Source organism: Pan troglodytes, chromosome 7 (genome assembly GCF_028858775.2).
Source record: "Pan troglodytes isolate AG18354 chromosome 7, NHGRI_mPanTro3-v2.0_pri, whole genome shotgun sequence".
NCBI lineage: Eukaryota > Metazoa > Chordata > Mammalia > Primates > Hominidae > Pan > Pan troglodytes.
Window position 1 is genome coordinate 94,589,801 of NC_072405.2, and position 16,578 is coordinate 94,606,378.

A 16,578-nucleotide genomic window follows, 5' to 3' on the forward strand; every position below is an offset into this window, starting at 1 on the left:
AGAAGTTCGGACAAGTTCATTTGAGTGCAAACCAGTGGAAACCCATGCATAGTTTCTTCACCATGTGCATTTTCTATGAACCTTTTGAAGAACCCCTGTGTTGAACATTGCCCAAGTCGTGGGAGAGAAGTGGGTGCGGTCCACTTCCTGTCCTCAATTTGCCCTCAGCGGAGGAGTGCACAGAGCAGGGAAACGCAACCCCAGAGAGATCCTGCCCTGCAGCATGCAGCAGACTGCTGGCCCAGTCCTGGCTCCATGGGGTGCTGTGTGGGCCCAAGCAAGTTGACCAAACTCCCTTATGCTGAAATGAATCCTAGGTGGCCCAATTCCAGTAGCCATGATAGGACTGCCCTGCAGGGACAGTTAATTAACTCAGGAAAAGCAACCTAGCTCCAAGGTTAGCAACCAGGAGTTCCAGTTGATTCCATTAGTGCACCCCTTGAGGCATTCCCAAGCTGGAGTCTGGTGGAAGATGAGGCTCAGTGTGATTGGATGGAAGCAGCAACCTATCAAGGAGAAGTCCCACCCACTCTGCCCTGTGCGTCTATAAAGGCGACGGGTGGCGGCGGCGGCACTCATTGAAGCCGCCAGTTGGGAGAGGAGCAGAGCCAGGCCGGTGCTCCCGAAGGCAGCAAGATGTTGCGAGCCACAGCTCCCTGCTGGTTCCCACCTGGATACCCAGAAGCTAAGAAGGTGGCCGAGGAGGCGGCCCTGGAGGCAAGAAGCCGCCAGTTGGGAGCGGAGCAGAGCCAGGCCGGTGCTCCCGAAGGCAGCAAGATGTTGCGAGCCACAGCTCCCTGCTGGTTCCCACCTGGATACCCAGAAGCTAAGAAGGTGGCCGAGGAGCCGGCCCTGGAGGCAAGAAGCCGCCGGTTGGGAGCGGAGCAGAGCCAGGCCGGTGCTCCCGAAGGCAGCAAGATGTTGCGAGCCACAGCTCCCTGCTGGTTCCCACCTGGATACCCAGAAGCTAAGAAGGTGGCCGAGGAGGCGGCCCTCGAGGCTCCAGAATTCCCCCTGCCCTCTCATCAGCCTGCCCAGAGCTTCGGGCTCCGGGTGCCCCAGATGCACAACCAGGCCTCCGCATTTGTGGACATCCAGGCGGAGCCCCAGAACAGGGGTCCGGCGGTGCCCCCAGCGTATCTCAAGATGGTGACGGAGGCGTCCTACTTCCCTGCGCAGAGGGGATCGGCCTGCTGCTTGCCAGCCGCCCCAAGGCTGACAGAGAGGCCCTCGGGAGTCCGCATCTCAGCCCCCAGGAAGAGGAAGACGATCGCCCAGTCTTCCAGCCCTTGCTTGGTCACAGGTTGCACAGATGCCAAGAGAACCCGGGTGGCCAGCAGCAGCCAACGCTCCAGTGGCTCCAAGGTAGGCAGACAGCCAGGGAAGACGCGCAACAGGTCAGGGATGGCATGCAAGACCACCACCACCATCAGCTCTAAGCGAATCGTCCGTCGTCCATCCCTACCGAGTTTGAAGAAACCTATTATCCTCCGAAGGTCTGGGTGCCAAGTCCCCACCGTCCTCCGCCGAGGCTATCTCCAACTGTTCACCGAAGAGTGTCTCAAGTTCTGCGCCTCCAAGCAGGAGGCCGTGGAGAAGGCGCTGAACGAGGAGAAGGTGGCCTACGACTGCAGCCCCAACAAGAACAGGTACCTGAACGTGGTCCTGAACACCCTCAAGAGACTGAAGGGCCTGACCCCCAGCTCCATGCCGGGCCTCAGCAGGGCCGCCCTGTACAGCCGCCTCCAGGAGTTCCTGCTCAGCCAGGACCAGCTCAAGGAGAACGGCTACCCCTTCCCGCACCCCGAGCGGCCCGGAGGCGCCGTCCTCTTCACTGGCCAGGGGAAGGGGCCCGGCGACTCCTCCTGCAGGGTCTGCTGCCGTTGTGGCACCGAGTACCTGGTGTCCTCCTCGGGCCGCTGTGTACGCGACCAGTTGTGTTATTATCACTGGGGGCGGTTCCGCTGGAGCCAGGTGGCTGGAGGCCGGGTTAGCCAGTACACCTGCTGTGCAGCTGCTCCTGGCTCTGTGGGCTGCCAGGTGGCAAAGCAGCACGTGCGGGACGGCCGCAAGGACAGCCTCGATGGCTTCGTGGAGACCTTCAAGAAAGAGTTGTCCAGAGACGCTTATCCAGGAATCTACGCCTTGGACTGTGAGATGTGCTACACCACGCATGGCCTAGAGCTGACCCGCGTCACCGTGGTGGACGCCGACATGCGAGTGGTGTACGACACCTTCGTCAAGCCCGACAACGAGATCGTGGACTACAACACCAGGTTTTCCGGAGTCACCGAGGCCGACGTCGCCAAGACGAGCATCACCTTGCCCCAAGTGCAAGCCATCCTGCTGAGCTTTTTCAGCGCCCAAACCATCCTCATCGGGCACAGCCTGGAGAGCGATCTGCTGGCCCTGAAGCTCATCCACAGCACCGTGCTGGACACGGCCGTGCTCTTCCCGCACTACCTGGGTTTCCCCTACAAGCGTTCCCTCAGGAATCTCGCGGCCGACTACCTGGGACAGATCATCCAGGACAGCCAGGACGGCCACAACTCCAGCGAGGACGCAAACGCCTGCCTGCAGCTGGTGATGTGGAAGGTCCGACAGCGTGCCCAGATCCAGCCACGCCACCGGTCCGCCTCTCCCGCCGCCCTGGCCTGTCCTTGGCCCCAGGCCCCTTCCACAACCGCCATCAGTCCCGAGAGCTCACCCTGTCCACCTCGCCGCAAGGCCAAAGAAACCGGAGCAGTCGACGGCAGGAGAGGGCAAAAAGCCAAGAGTAACCCCAACCGGCCACTCCCAGTCCCCCGGAATCCCTGCCGCGGACCCTCGGGCCTGTCCCCATCCCTCTGCCCTTCCCAGACCTCTGTCCTTCCACTAATCGCCTCCCGCAGCACCGAGCCGCCACTCCCAGTCCCCCGAGTCCCTGCCGCGCCCCCTCGCGCCTGTCCACATCCCTCTGCCCATCCGAGACCTCTGTCCTTACACCACTAGCCACCCCAAGTGGGACTTCCATGGCCTCTGAGTACAAGGCCAGCCCCCCGGCCCACCAGCTTTCTGAATGTGTGCTTACCTGTTTTTCTCGAGAGGCACCACAGTGAGGTGGGTGAAGCACTTAGGCTCTGGAGTTAGATATCTGGGTTCAAGGCCAAATTCCACCACTTATTAGGTTTCTAATATTGCACAGATAATGTCTTTGCGCTTCTACCTTTTGATCTTTAAAGTGTGATCAAAAGAGACTTAGACTCCCACATCATAATAATGGGAAACTTTAACAGCCCTCCGTAAACATTAGACAGAACAACGAGACAGAAATCTAAAAAGGATATCCAGGAATTGAACTCAGCTCTGCACCAAGCGGACCTAGGAGACATCTACAGAACGCTCCACCCCAAATCGACAGAATATACATGCTTCTCAGCACCACATCACACTTATTTCCACATTGACCACATAGTTGGAAGTAAGGCACTCCTCAGTAAATGTAAAATAACAGAAATTACTACAAACGGTCTTTCAGACCACATTGCCATCAAAGTAGACGTCAGGATAAAGAAACTCACTCAAAACCGCTCAACTGCATGGAAACCGGACAACCTGCTCCTGAATGAGTACTGGGTACATAACGAAATGAAGGCAGAAAGAAAGATATTCTCTGAAACCAATGAAAACAAAGGCACAACATACCAGAATCTCTGGGTCACATTTAAAGCAGTGGGTAGAGGGAAATTTATAGCACGAATTGCCCACGAGAGAAAGCAGGAAAAATCAAAAATGCACACCCTAACATCACCATTAAAAGAATGAGAGAAGCAAGAGCAAACACATTCAAAAACTAGCAGAAGGGAAGAAAGAACTAAGATCTGAGCAGAACTGGTGGAGATAGAGACACAATAAACCCTTCAACAAATCAATGAATCCAGGAGCGGGTTTTTTGCAGTGATCAACAAAATTGATAGAGCACTAGCAAGACTAAGAAACAAGAGAAGAAAGAAGAATCAAACAGATGCAGTAAAAAATGATAAAGGGGATATCACCACCGATCCCACAGAAATACAAACTACCATCAGACAATACTATCAGCACCTCTAAGCTAATGAACTAGAAAACCTAGAAGAAATGGATAAATTCCTGGACGCATACAACCTCCCCAGAGTAAACCAGGAAGAAGTTGAATGCCTGAGTAGACCACTAACAGGCTCTGAAATTGAGGCAATAATTAACAGCCTATCAAGCAATAAAACTCCAGGACCAGACGGATTCACAGCCGAATTCTACCAGAAGGACAAGGAGGAGCTGGTACCATGCCTTCTGAAACTATTCCAATCAACAGAAAAAGAGGGAATCCTCCCTCACTCATTTCATGAGGCCGGCATCATCCTGATCCCAAAGCCTGAGAGAAACACAACCCAAAAAGAGAATTTTAGGCCTATGTCCCTGAGGAACATCGATGGGAAAATCCTCCCTAAAATACCGGAAAAACGAATCCAGCAGCACATCAAAGGGCTTATCCATCATGATGAAGTGGGCTTCATCCCTGACATGCAAGGCTTGTCCATCATATGCAAAACAATAAACATAATCCAGCATATAATCAGAACCAAAGACAGAAACTGCGTGATTATCTCAACAGATGCAGAAAAGGCCTTTGACAAAATTCAACAGCCCTTCATGCCAACAACTCTCAATAAATTAGGTATTGATGGGACATCTCCCAAAATAATAAGGGCTATTTAGGGCAAACCCACAGCCAATATCATACAGAATGGGCAAAAAGTGGAAGCATTCCCTTTGCAAACTGCCACAAGACAGGGATGCCCTCTCTCACCACTCCTATTCAACATAGTGTTGGAACTTCTGCCCAGGGCAATCAGGCAGGAGAAAGAAATAAAGGGAAATCAATTAGGAAAAGAGGAAGTCAAATTGTCCCTGTTTGCAGATGACATGATTGAATATTTAGAAAACCCCATCGTCTCAGCCCAAAATCTCCTTAAGCTGATAAGCAACTTCAGCAAAGTCTCAGGATACAAAATCGAGGTGCAAAAATCACAAGCATTCTTATAAACCAATAACAGGCAAACAGAGAGCCAAATCATGAGTGAGCTCCCATTCACAATTGCTTCAAAGAGAATAAAATGCCTAGGAATCCAACTAACAAGGGATGTGAAGGACCTCTTCAAGGAGAACTACCAAGCATTGCTCCATGAACTAAAAGAGGAGACAAACAAATGGAAGAATATTCCACCATCACGGATTGGAAGAATCAATATCGTGAAAATGGCCATACTGCCCAAGGTAAATTATAGATTCAATGCCATCCCCATCAAACTACCAATGACTTTCTTCACAGAACTGGAAAAAACTGCTTTAAAGCTCATATGGAACCACAAAACGGCCCCCACTGCCAACATATTCCTAAGCCAAAAGAACAACGATGGAGGCATCAAGCTGTCCGACTTCAAGCTACAGTAGAAGGCTACAGTAACCAAAGAGCATGCTATCGGTTGCCGTTTTGGTTACCGTAGACCAATGGAACAGAATAGAGCCCTCAGAAATATTACGACACATCTACAACCATCTGATCTTTGACAAACCTGAGAAAAACAAGAAATGGGGAAAGGATTCCCTATTTAAAAAATGGTGCTGGGAAAACAGGCTAGCCATATGTCGAAAGCTGAAATCGGATCCCTTCCTTACACCTTGTACAAAAATTAATTCAAGACAGAAGAAAGACTTAAATGTTAGATCTTAAACCATACAAACCCTAGGAGAAAACCCAGCCAATACCATTGAGGACACAGGCATGGGCAAGGACCTCATGTCTAAAACGCCAAAAGCAATGGCAACGAAAGCCAACATTGACAAACAGCATCTAATTACACTAAAGACGTTCTGCACAGCTAAAGAAACTCCCATGAGAGTGAACAGGCATCCTGCAGAAAGGGAGAAAATTTTTGCAATCTACTCATCTGACAAAGGGCTAATATCCAGAATCTACTAAGAACCCAAACAGAGTTACAAGAGAAACCAAACAAGCCCATCAACAAGTGGGGGAAGGATATAAAGAGACACTTCTCTAAAGAAGACTTTTATGCAGCCAACAGACACATGAAAAAATGCTCATCAACACTGGCCATCAGAGAAATGCAAATCAAATCCCCAATGAGATATCATCTCACACCAGGTAGAAGAGCGATCATTAAAACGTCAGGAAACAACAGGTGCTGGAGAGGTAGTGGACAAATAGGAACACTTTTACACTGTTGGTGGGACTGTAAACTAGTTCAACGGTAGTGGAAGATAGTGTGGTGAATCCTCAAGGATCTCGAAATAGAAATACCTTTTGACCCAGCCATCCCATTACTGGGTATATATACCCATAGGATTAGAAATCATGCTGCTAAAAGGACACACGCAGACGTATGTTTATTGCGGCACCATTCACAGTAGCAAAGACTTGGAACCAACCCAGATGTCCATCAATGATAGACTGGATTAAGAAAATGTGGCACAAATACACCATGGAATACTATGCAGCCATGAAAAAGCATGAGTTCATGCCCTTTGGAGGGACACGGATGAAGCTGGAAACCATCATTCTTAGCATACCATAGCAAGGACAAAAAAAGCAAACACCGCATGTTCTCATTCATAGGTGGGAATTGAAGTATGAGAACGCTTGGACACAGAAAGGGGAACATCACACACCGGGGCCTGTCATGGGCGTGGGGAGGGGGAGGGATAGCATTAAGAGATATACCTAATGTAAATGACTAGTGAATGGGTGCAACACACCAACCAGGTGAATCTTGGAAGGCAAAAGCTACTGAATTTAGCGAATTTGTGGAGGCATTCCCAGAAATCAGCCAGGTGAAGTATCACACAACCGAAGACTGCACCACTCCTCTAAGGCAGCACTATGCGGCAAACCCAGACGGCCACTCTTCTCGCCCCTCCTCCGTTGGCTGTTCTGGGTAATGTGGTTCAAAAGTCACCTAGGCAACTGCAAAAATAGCTGAAATGGAGTAAGGGCTTCAGGCTGGTGACTAGCAGAGGTCCACCTGACCCCCGTAAGCAGCTGAACAAGAAGGGCTGCCAGAAGTGTCCCCCTAGGGAATTTGGTGGAGACGAAGACCCGCTCACTGGACAAGGGTTCCTCCCAGGAGACGCCCGAGCGGAAGAAACGGGCTGTGAGCCACGCCCTTTCACCCTCCGCTACCCCGCCCTGGGCTGGTGAAGGTGCGCGTAAGGATGAGGACTACTGAGCCCTGAAGAAATAAATCCTTCCCCTTTGACCCCAAGGAGGATTGCCTGTGAGGATCTTCAACGAGTCTACCCGTGTCTAGACACGGGAGCAGGTCTGTCCGGCACAGCACCTCCCTCAAGGAGGAGAAGAGTGAGGAGAAAGGAAACTCAAGTCTGACCATTCTGTCCTGGGAGAGAAGAGGAGGATCTCATCTCTCATCTGTCCAAGCAAGGCAAGCAGACTTTCTCTCATCTTTCCAAGCAAGATGACTTTTTATAATTAGGAAACAAAAAGAATTTAGAAGGCATGAAAGCAGCCCGTAAGGTGCATTCCTAAGGACTGCCCATTGAAACTGACAAAATTGCCCTTGTTTGATGAGAGGAATGAGCAGAGCACTGAGGTAGTGAACAGGGATCTAGTGAGACTTTCCCAGCATGTTTCTACCAAAGCTTTCTCTAAGCTTCTCGGAACACTCTCCTAATAAGCAGATGTTTGGCCCTTCAGAAAGTCAACAAGCAAAATGCCTTGAGTGTCCCAAAACACTGATGCCATGATGTTGGCTCCTGACTGGCCTCCTTTTCCTTTGACTGGACCACTGCCACCTCTCGGTAGCCGTCGCTTTGATGATGCTTTGCATTCGAGGTCATATTGGTAAAGCCATGTTCCAACTTCCGGTTACAATTTGTCAGAGGGATGCGTCAGGATCGTGATCCCTCCTGTTTAAAATTTCCACTGATAGCTCTCGTCGTAACTGCAGCTGATCTGGGCACAGTGGTTTTCACAGCCACTGCAGGATTCATCTCCCACATCTTCTCACCTCTTCTTGAAACAAGCTATACATTCGTAAAGAGTTCATTTCTTTGGGGTAGTGTCCTTAGAAGCTTTTGTTAAAACATCAATGATTTCTTCATTCTTCCACCCAAGCTTCACCAGAAATTTGATGTTTGCTCTTGCTGCAATTTTCGTGGAATTCATGTTGCTCTGATAGGAGTCCTTTTCAGTGGATGTCTCATCCTTCTCAGTGCCTCAAACTAGATCTAGTTCAGAAAGGTTATAAGAAGTTCGGACAAGTTCATTTGAGTGCAAACCAGTGGAAACCCATGCATAGTTTCTTCACCATGTGCATTTTCTATGAACCTTTTGAAGAACCCCTGTGTTGAACATTGCCCAAGTCGTGGGAGAGAAGTGGGTGCGGTCCACTTCCTGTCCTCAATTTGCCCTCAGCGGAGGAGTGCACAGAGCAGGGAAACGCAACCCCAGAGAGATCCTGCCCTGCAGCATGCAGCAGACTGCTGGCCCAGTCCTGGCTCCATGGGGTGCTGTGTGGGCCCAAGCAAGTTGACCAAACTCCCTTATGCTGAAATGAATCCTAGGTGGCCCAATTCCAGTAGCCATGATAGGACTGCCCTGCAGGGACAGTTAATTAACTCAGGAAAAGCAACCTAGCTCCAAGGTTAGCAACCAGGAGTTCCAGTTGATTCCATTAGTGCACCCCTTGAGGCATTCCCAAGCTGGAGTCTGGTGGAAGATGAGGCTCAGTGTGATTGGATGGAAGCAGCAACCTATCAAGGAGAAGTCCCACCCACTCTGCCCTGTGCGTCTATAAAGGCGACGGGTGGCGGGGGCGGCACTCATTGAAGCCGCCAGTTGGGAGAGGAGCAGAGCCAGGCCGGTGCTCCCGAAGGCAGCAAGATGTTGCGAGCCACAGCTCCCTGCTGGTTCCCACCTGGATACCCAGAAGCTAAGAAGGTGGCCGAGGAGGCGGCCCTGGAGGCAAGAAGCCGCCAGTTGGGAGCGGAGCAGAGCCAGGCCGGTGCTCCCGAAGGCAGCAAGATGTTGCGAGCCACAGCTCCCTGCTGGTTCCCACCTGGATACCCAGAAGCTAAGAAGGTGGCCGAGGAGGCGGCCCTGGAGGCAAGAAGCCGCCAGTTGGGAGCGGAGCAGAGCCAGGCCGGTGCTCCCGAAGGCAGCAAGATGTTGCGAGCCACAGCTCCCTGCTGGTTCCCACCTGGATACCCAGAAGCTAAGAAGGTGGCCGAGGAGGCGGCCCTCGAGGCTCCAGAATTCCCCCTGCCCTCTCATCAGCCTGCCCAGAGCTTCGGGCTCCGGGTGCCCCAGATGCACAACCAGGCCTCCGCATTTGTGGACATCCAGGCGGAGCCCCAGAACAGGGGTCCGGCGGTGCCCCCAGCGTATCTCAAGATGGTGACGGAGGCGTCCTACTTCCCTGCGCAGAGGGGATCGGCCTGCTGCTTGCCAGCCGCCCCAAGGCTGACAGAGAGGCCCTCGGGAGTCCGCATCTCAGCCCCCAGGAAGAGGAAGACGATCGCCCAGTCTTCCAGCCCTTGCTTGGTCACAGGTTGCACAGATGCCAAGAGAACCCGGGTGGCCAGCAGCAGCCAACGCTCCAGTGGCTCCAAGGTAGGCAGACAGCCAGGGAAGACGCGCAACAGGTCAGGGATGGCATGCAAGACCACCACCACCATCAGCTCTAAGCGAATCGTCCGTCGTCCATCCCTACCGAGTTTGAAGAAACCTATTATCCTCCGAAGGTCTGGGTGCCAAGTCCCCACCGTCCTCCGCCGAGGCTATCTCCAACTGTTCACCGAAGAGTGTCTCAAGTTCTGCGCCTCCAAGCAGGAGGCCGTGGAGAAGGCGCTGAACGAGGAGAAGGTGGCCTACGACTGCAGCCCCAACAAGAACAGGTACCTGAACGTGGTCCTGAACACCCTCAAGAGACTGAAGGGCCTGACCCCCAGCTCCATGCCGGGCCTCAGCAGGGCCGCCCTGTACAGCCGCCTCCAGGAGTTCCTGCTCAGCCAGGACCAGCTCAAGGAGAACGGCTACCCCTTCCCGCACCCCGAGCGGCCCGGAGGCGCCGTCCTCTTCACTGGCCAGGGGAAGGGGCCCGGCGACTCCTCCTGCAGGGTCTGCTGCCGTTGTGGCACCGAGTACCTGGTGTCCTCCTCGGGCCGCTGTGTACGCGACCAGTTGTGTTATTATCACTGGGGGCGGGTCCGCTGGAGCCAGGTGGCTGGAGGCCGGGTTAGCCAGTACACCTGCTGTGCAGCTGCTCCTGGCTCTGTGGGCTGCCAGGTGGCAAAGCAGCACGTGCGGGACGGCCGCAAGGACAGCCTCGATGGCTTCGTGGAGACCTTCAAGAAAGAGTTGTCCAGAGACGCTTATCCAGGAATCTACGCCTTGGACTGTGAGATGTGCTACACCACGCATGGCCTAGAGCTGACCCGCGTCACCGTGGTGGACGCCGACATGCGAGTGGTGTACGACACCTTCGTCAAGCCCGACAACGAGATCGTGGACTACAACACCAGGTTTTCCGGAGTCACCGAGGCCGACGTCGCCAAGACGAGCATCACCTTGCCCCAAGTGCAAGCCATCCTGCTGAGCTTTTTCAGCGCCCAAACCATCCTCATCGGGCACAGCCTGGAGAGCGATCTGCTGGCCCTGAAGCTCATCCACAGCACCGTGCTGGACACGGCCGTGCTCTTCCCGCACTACCTGGGTTTCCCCTACAAGCGTTCCCTCAGGAATCTCGCGGCCGACTACCTGGGACAGATCATCCAGGACAGCCAGGACGGCCACAACTCCAGCGAGGACGCAAACGCCTGCCTGCAGCTGGTGATGTGGAAGGTCCGACAGCGTGCCCAGATCCAGCCACGCCACCGGTCCGCCTCTCCCGCCGCCCTGGCCTGTCCTTGGCCCCAGGCCCCTTCCACAACCGCCATCAGTCCCGAGAGCTCACCCTGTCCACCTCGCCGCAAGGCCAAAGAAACCGGAGCAGTCGACGGCAGGAGAGGGCAAAAAGCCAAGAGTAACCCCAACCGGCCACTCCCAGTCCCCCGGAATCCCTGCCGCGGACCCTCGGGCCTGTCCCCATCCCTCTGCCCTTCCCAGACCTCTGTCCTTCCACTAATCGCCTCCCGCAGCACCGAGCCGCCACTCCCAGTCCCCCGAGTCCCTGCCGCGCCCCCTCGCGCCTGTCCACATCACTCTGCCCATCCGAGACCTCTGTCCTTACACCACTAGCCACCCCACGTGGGACTTCCATGGCCTCTGAGTACAAGGCCAGCCCCCCGGCCCACCAGCTTTCTGAATGTGTGCTTACCTGTTTTTCTCGAGAGGCACCACAGTGAGGTGGGTGAAGCACTTAGGCTCTGGAGTTAGATATCTGGGTTCAAGGCCAAATTCCACCACTTACTAGGTTTCTAATATTGCACAGATAATGTCTTTGCGCTTCTACCTTTTGATCTTTAAAGTGTGATCAAAAGAGACTTAGACTCCCACATCATAATAATGGGAAACTTTAACAGCCCTCTGTAAACATTAGACAGAACAACGAGACAGAAATCTAAAAAGGATATCCAGGAATTGAACTCAGCTCTGCACCAAGCGGACCTAGGAGACATCTACAGAACGCTCCACCCCAAATCGACAGAATATACATGCTTCTCAGCACCACATCACACTTATTTCCACATTGACCACATAGTTGGAAGTAAGGCACTCCTCAGTAAATGTAAAATAACAGAAATTACTACAAACGGTCTTTCAGACCACATTGCCATCAAAGTAGACGTCAGGATAAAGAAACTCACTCAAAACCGCTCAACTGCATGGAAACCGGACAACCTGCTCCTGAATGAGTACTGGGTACATAACGAAATGAAGGCAGAAAGAAAGATATTCTCTGAAACCAATGAAAACAAAGGCACAACATACCAGAATCTCTGGGTCACATTTAAAGCAGTGGGTAGAGGGAAATTTATAGCACGAATTGCCCACGAGAGAAAGCAGGAAAAATCAAAAATGCATACCCTAACATCACCATTAAAAGAATGAGAGAAGCAAGAGCAAACACATTCAAAAACTAGCAGAAGGGAAGAAAGAACTAAGATCTGAGCAGAACTGGTGGAGATAGAGACACAATAAACCCTTCAACAAATCAATGAATCCAGGAGCGGGTTTTTTGCAGTGATCAACAAAATTGATAGAGCACTAGCAAGACTAAGAAACAAGAGAAGAAAGAAGAATCAAACAGATGCAGTAAAAAATGATAAAGGGGATATCACCACTGATCCCACAGAAATACAAACTACCATCAGACAATACTATCAGCACCTCTAAGCTAATGAACTAGAAAACCTAGAAGAAATGGATAAATTCCTGGACGCATACAACCTCCCCAGAGTAAACCAGGAAGAAGTTGAATGCCTGAGTAGACCACTAACAGGCTCTGAAATTGAGGCAATAATTAACAGCCTATCAAGCAATAAAACTCCAGGACCAGACGGATTCACAGCCGAATTCTACCAGAAGGACAAGGAGGAGCTTGTACCATGCCTTCTGAAACTATTCCAATCAACAGAAAAAGAGGGAATCCTCCCTCACTCATTTCATGAGGCCGGCATCATCCTGATCCCAAAGCCTGAGAGAAACACAACCCAAAAAGAGAATTTTAGGCCTATGTCCCTGAGGAACATCGATGGGAAAATCCTCCATAAAATACCGGAAAAACGAATCCAGCAGCACATCAAAGGGCTTATCCATCATGATGAAGTGGGCTTCATCCCTGACATGCAAGGCTTGTCCATCATATGCAAAACAATAAACATAATCCAGCATATAATCAGAACCAAAGACAGAAACTGCGTGATTATCTCAACAGATGCAGAAAAGGCCTTTGACAAAATTCAACAGCCCTTCATGCCAACAACTCTCAATAAATTATGTATTGATGGGACATCTCCCAAAATAATAAGGGCTATTTAGGGCAAACCCACAGCCAATATCATACTGAATGGGCAAAAAGTGGAAGCATTCCCTTTGCAAACTGCCACAAGACAGGGATGCCCTCTCTCACCACTCCTATTCAACATAGTGTTGGAACTTCTGCCCGGGGCAATCAGGCAGGAGAAAGAAATAAAGGGAAATCAATTAGGAAAAGAGGAAGTCAAATTGTCCCTGTTTGCAGATGACATGATTGAATATTTAGAAAACCCCATCGTCTCAGCCCAAAATCTCCTTAAGCTGATAAGCAACTTCAGCAAAGTCTCAGGATACAAAATCGAGGTGCAAAAATCACAAGCATTCTTATACACCAATAACAGGCAAACAGAGAGCCAAATCATGAGTGAGCTCCCATTCACAATTGCTTCAAAGAGAATAAAATGCCTAGGAATCCAACTAACAAGGGATGTGAAGGACCTCTTCAAGGAGAACTACCAAGCATTGCTCCACGAACTAAAAGAGGAGACAAACAAATGGAAGAATATTCCACCATCACGGATTGGAAGAATCAATATCGTGAAAATGGCCATACTGCCCAAGGTAAATTATAGATTCAATGCCATCCCCATCAAACTACCAATGACTTTCTTCACAGAACTGGAAAAAACTGCTTTAAAGCTCATATGGAACCACAAAACGGCCCCCACTGCCAACATATTCCTAAGCCAAAAGAACAACGATGGAGGCATCAAGCTGTCCGACTTCAAGCTACAGTAGAAGGGTACAGTAACCAAAGAGCATGCTATCGGTTGCCGTTTTGGTTACCGTAGACCAATGGAACAGAATAGAGCCCTCAGAAATATTACGACACATCTACAACCATCTGATCTTTGACAAACCTGACAAAAACAAGAAATGGGGAAAGGATTCCCTATTTAAAAAATGGTGCTGGGAAAACAGGCTAGCCATATGTCGAAAGCTGAAATCGGATCCCTTCCTTACACCTTGTACAAAAATTAATTCAAGACAGAAGAAAGACTTAAATGTTAGATCTTAAACCATACAAACCCTAGGAGAAAACCCAGCCAATACCATTGAGGACACAGGCATGGGCAAGGACCTCATGTCTAAAACGCCAAAAGCAATGGCAACGAAAGCCAACATTGACAAACAGCATCTAATTACACTAAAGACGTTCTGCACAGCTAAAGAAACTCCCATGAGAGTGAACAGGCATCCTGCAGAAAGGGAGAAAATTTTTGCAATCTACTCATCTGACAAAGGGCTAATATCCAGAATCTACTAAGAACCCAAACAGAGTTACAAGAGAAACCAAACAAGCCCATCAACAAGTGGGGGAAGGATATAAAGAGACACTTCTCTAAAGAAGACTTTTATGCAGCCAACAGACACATGAAAAAATGCTCATCAACACTGGCCATCAGAGAAATGCAAATCAAATCCGCAATGAGATATCATCTCACACCAGGTAGAAGAGCGATCATTAAAACGTCAGGAAACAACAGGTGCTGGAGAGGTAGTGGACAAATAGGAACACTTTTACACTGTTGGTGGGACTGTAAACTAGTTCAACGGTAGTGGAAGATAGTGTGGTGAATCCTCAAGGATCTCGAAATAGAAATACCTTTTGACCCAGCCATCCCATTACTGGGTATATATACCCATAGGATTAGAAATCATGCTGCTAAAAGGACACACGCAGACGTATGTTTATTGCGGCACCATTCACAGTAGCAAAGACTTGGAACCAACCCAGATGTCCATCAATGATAGACTGGATTAAGAAAATGTGGCACAAATACACCATGGAATACTATGCAGCCATGAAAAAGCATGAGTTCATGCCCTTTGGAGGGACACGGATGAAGCTGGAAACCATCATTCTTAGCATACCATAGCAAGGACAAAAAAACCAAACACCGCATGTTCTCATTCATAGGTGGGAATTGAAGTATGAGAACGCTTGGACACAGAAAGGGGAACATCACACACCGGGGCCTGTCATGGGCGTGGGGAGGGGGAGGGATAGCATTAAGAGATATACCTAATGTAAATGACTAGTGAATGGGTGCAACACACCAACCAGGTGAATCTTGGAAGGCAAAAGCTACTGAATTTAGCGAATTTGTGGAGGCATTCCCAGAAATCAGCCAGGTGAAGTATCACACAACCGAAGACTGCACCACTCCTCTAAGGCAGCACTATGCGGCAAACCCAGACGGCCACTCTTCTCACCCCTCCTCCGTTGGCTGTTCTGGGTAATGTGGTTCAAAAGTCACCTAGGCAACTGCAAAAATAGCTGAAATGGAGTAAGGGCTTCAGGCTGGTGACTAGCAGAGGTCCACCTGACCCCCGTAAGCTGCTGAACAAGAAGGGCTGCCAGAAGTGTCCCCCTAGGGAATTTGGTGGAGACGAAGACCCGCTCACTGGACAAGGGTTCCTCCCAGGAGACGCCCGAGCGGAAGAAACGGGCTGTGAGCCACGCCCTTTCACCCTCCGCTACCCCGCCCTGGGCTGGTGAAGGTGCGCGTAAGGATGAGGACTACTGAGCCCTGAAGAAATAAATCCTTCCCCTTTGACCCCAAGGAGGATTGCCTGTGAGGATCTTCAACGAGTCTACCCGTGTCTAGACACGGGAGCAGGTCTGTCCGGCACAGCACCTCCCTCAAGGAGGAGAAGAGTGAGGAGAAAGGAAACTCAAGTCTGACCATTCTGTCCTGGGAGAGAAGAGGAGGATCTCATCTCTCATCTGTCCAAGCATGGCAAGGAGACTTTCTCTCATCTTTCCAAGCAAGATGACTTTTTATAATTAGGAAACAAAAAGAATTTAGAAGGCATGAAAGCAGCCCGTAAGGTGCATTCCTAAGGACTGCCCATTGAAACTGACAAAATTGCCCTTGTTTGATGAGAGGAATGAGCAGAGCACTGAGGTGGTGAACAGGGATCTAGTGAGACTTTCCCAGCATGTTTCTACCAAAGCTTTCTCTAAGCTTCTCGGAACACTCTCCTAATAAGCAGATGTTTGGCCCTTCAGAAAGTCAACAAGCAAAATGCCTTGAGTGTCCCAAAACACTGATGCCATGATGTTGGCTCCTGACTGGCCTCCTTTTCCTTTGACTGGACCACTGCCACCTCTCGGTAGCCGTCGCTTTGATGATGCTTTGCCTTCGAGGTCATATTGGTAAAGCCATGTTCCAACTTCCGGTTACAATTTGTCAGAGGGATGCGTCAGGATCGTGATCCCTCCTGTTTAAAATTTCCACTGATAGCTCTCGTCGTAACTGCAGCTGATCTGGGCACAGTGGTTTTCACAGCCACTGCAGGATTCATCTCCCACATCTTCTCACCTCTTCTTGAAACAAGCTATACATTCGTAAAGAGTTCATTTCTTTGGGGTAGTGTCCTTAGAAGCTTTTGTTAAAACATCAATGATTTCTTCATTCTTCCACCCAAGCTTCACCAGAAATTTGATGTTTGCTCTTGCTGCAATTTTCGTGGAATTCATGTTGCTCTGATAGGAGTCCTTTTCAGTGGATGTCTCATCCTTCTCAGTGCCTCAAACTAGA

General features: G+C 50.4%; 2 protein-coding genes across 2 annotated transcripts; both read left to right on the forward strand.

The window, feature by feature from the left end:
• Positions 1 to 918: 918 nt before the first annotated feature.
• LOC134810766 (exonuclease GOR-like) lies at positions 919 to 2,655 on the forward strand (the record flags this gene model as incomplete). Its single annotated transcript, XM_063816804.1, has 1 exon — positions 919 to 2,655. A coding segment is annotated over exon 1 (1,737 nt), but the record flags the coding sequence as incomplete, so codon positions are not given.
• Positions 2,656 to 8,935: 6,280 nt separating this feature from the next.
• LOC134810767 (putative exonuclease GOR) lies at positions 8,936 to 10,954 on the forward strand (the record flags this gene model as incomplete). The annotated part of the gene is made up of 1 exon (XM_063816805.1): positions 8,936 to 10,954. A coding segment is annotated over exon 1 (2,019 nt), but the record flags the coding sequence as incomplete, so codon positions are not given.
• Positions 10,955 to 16,578: the final 5,624 nt, after the last annotated feature.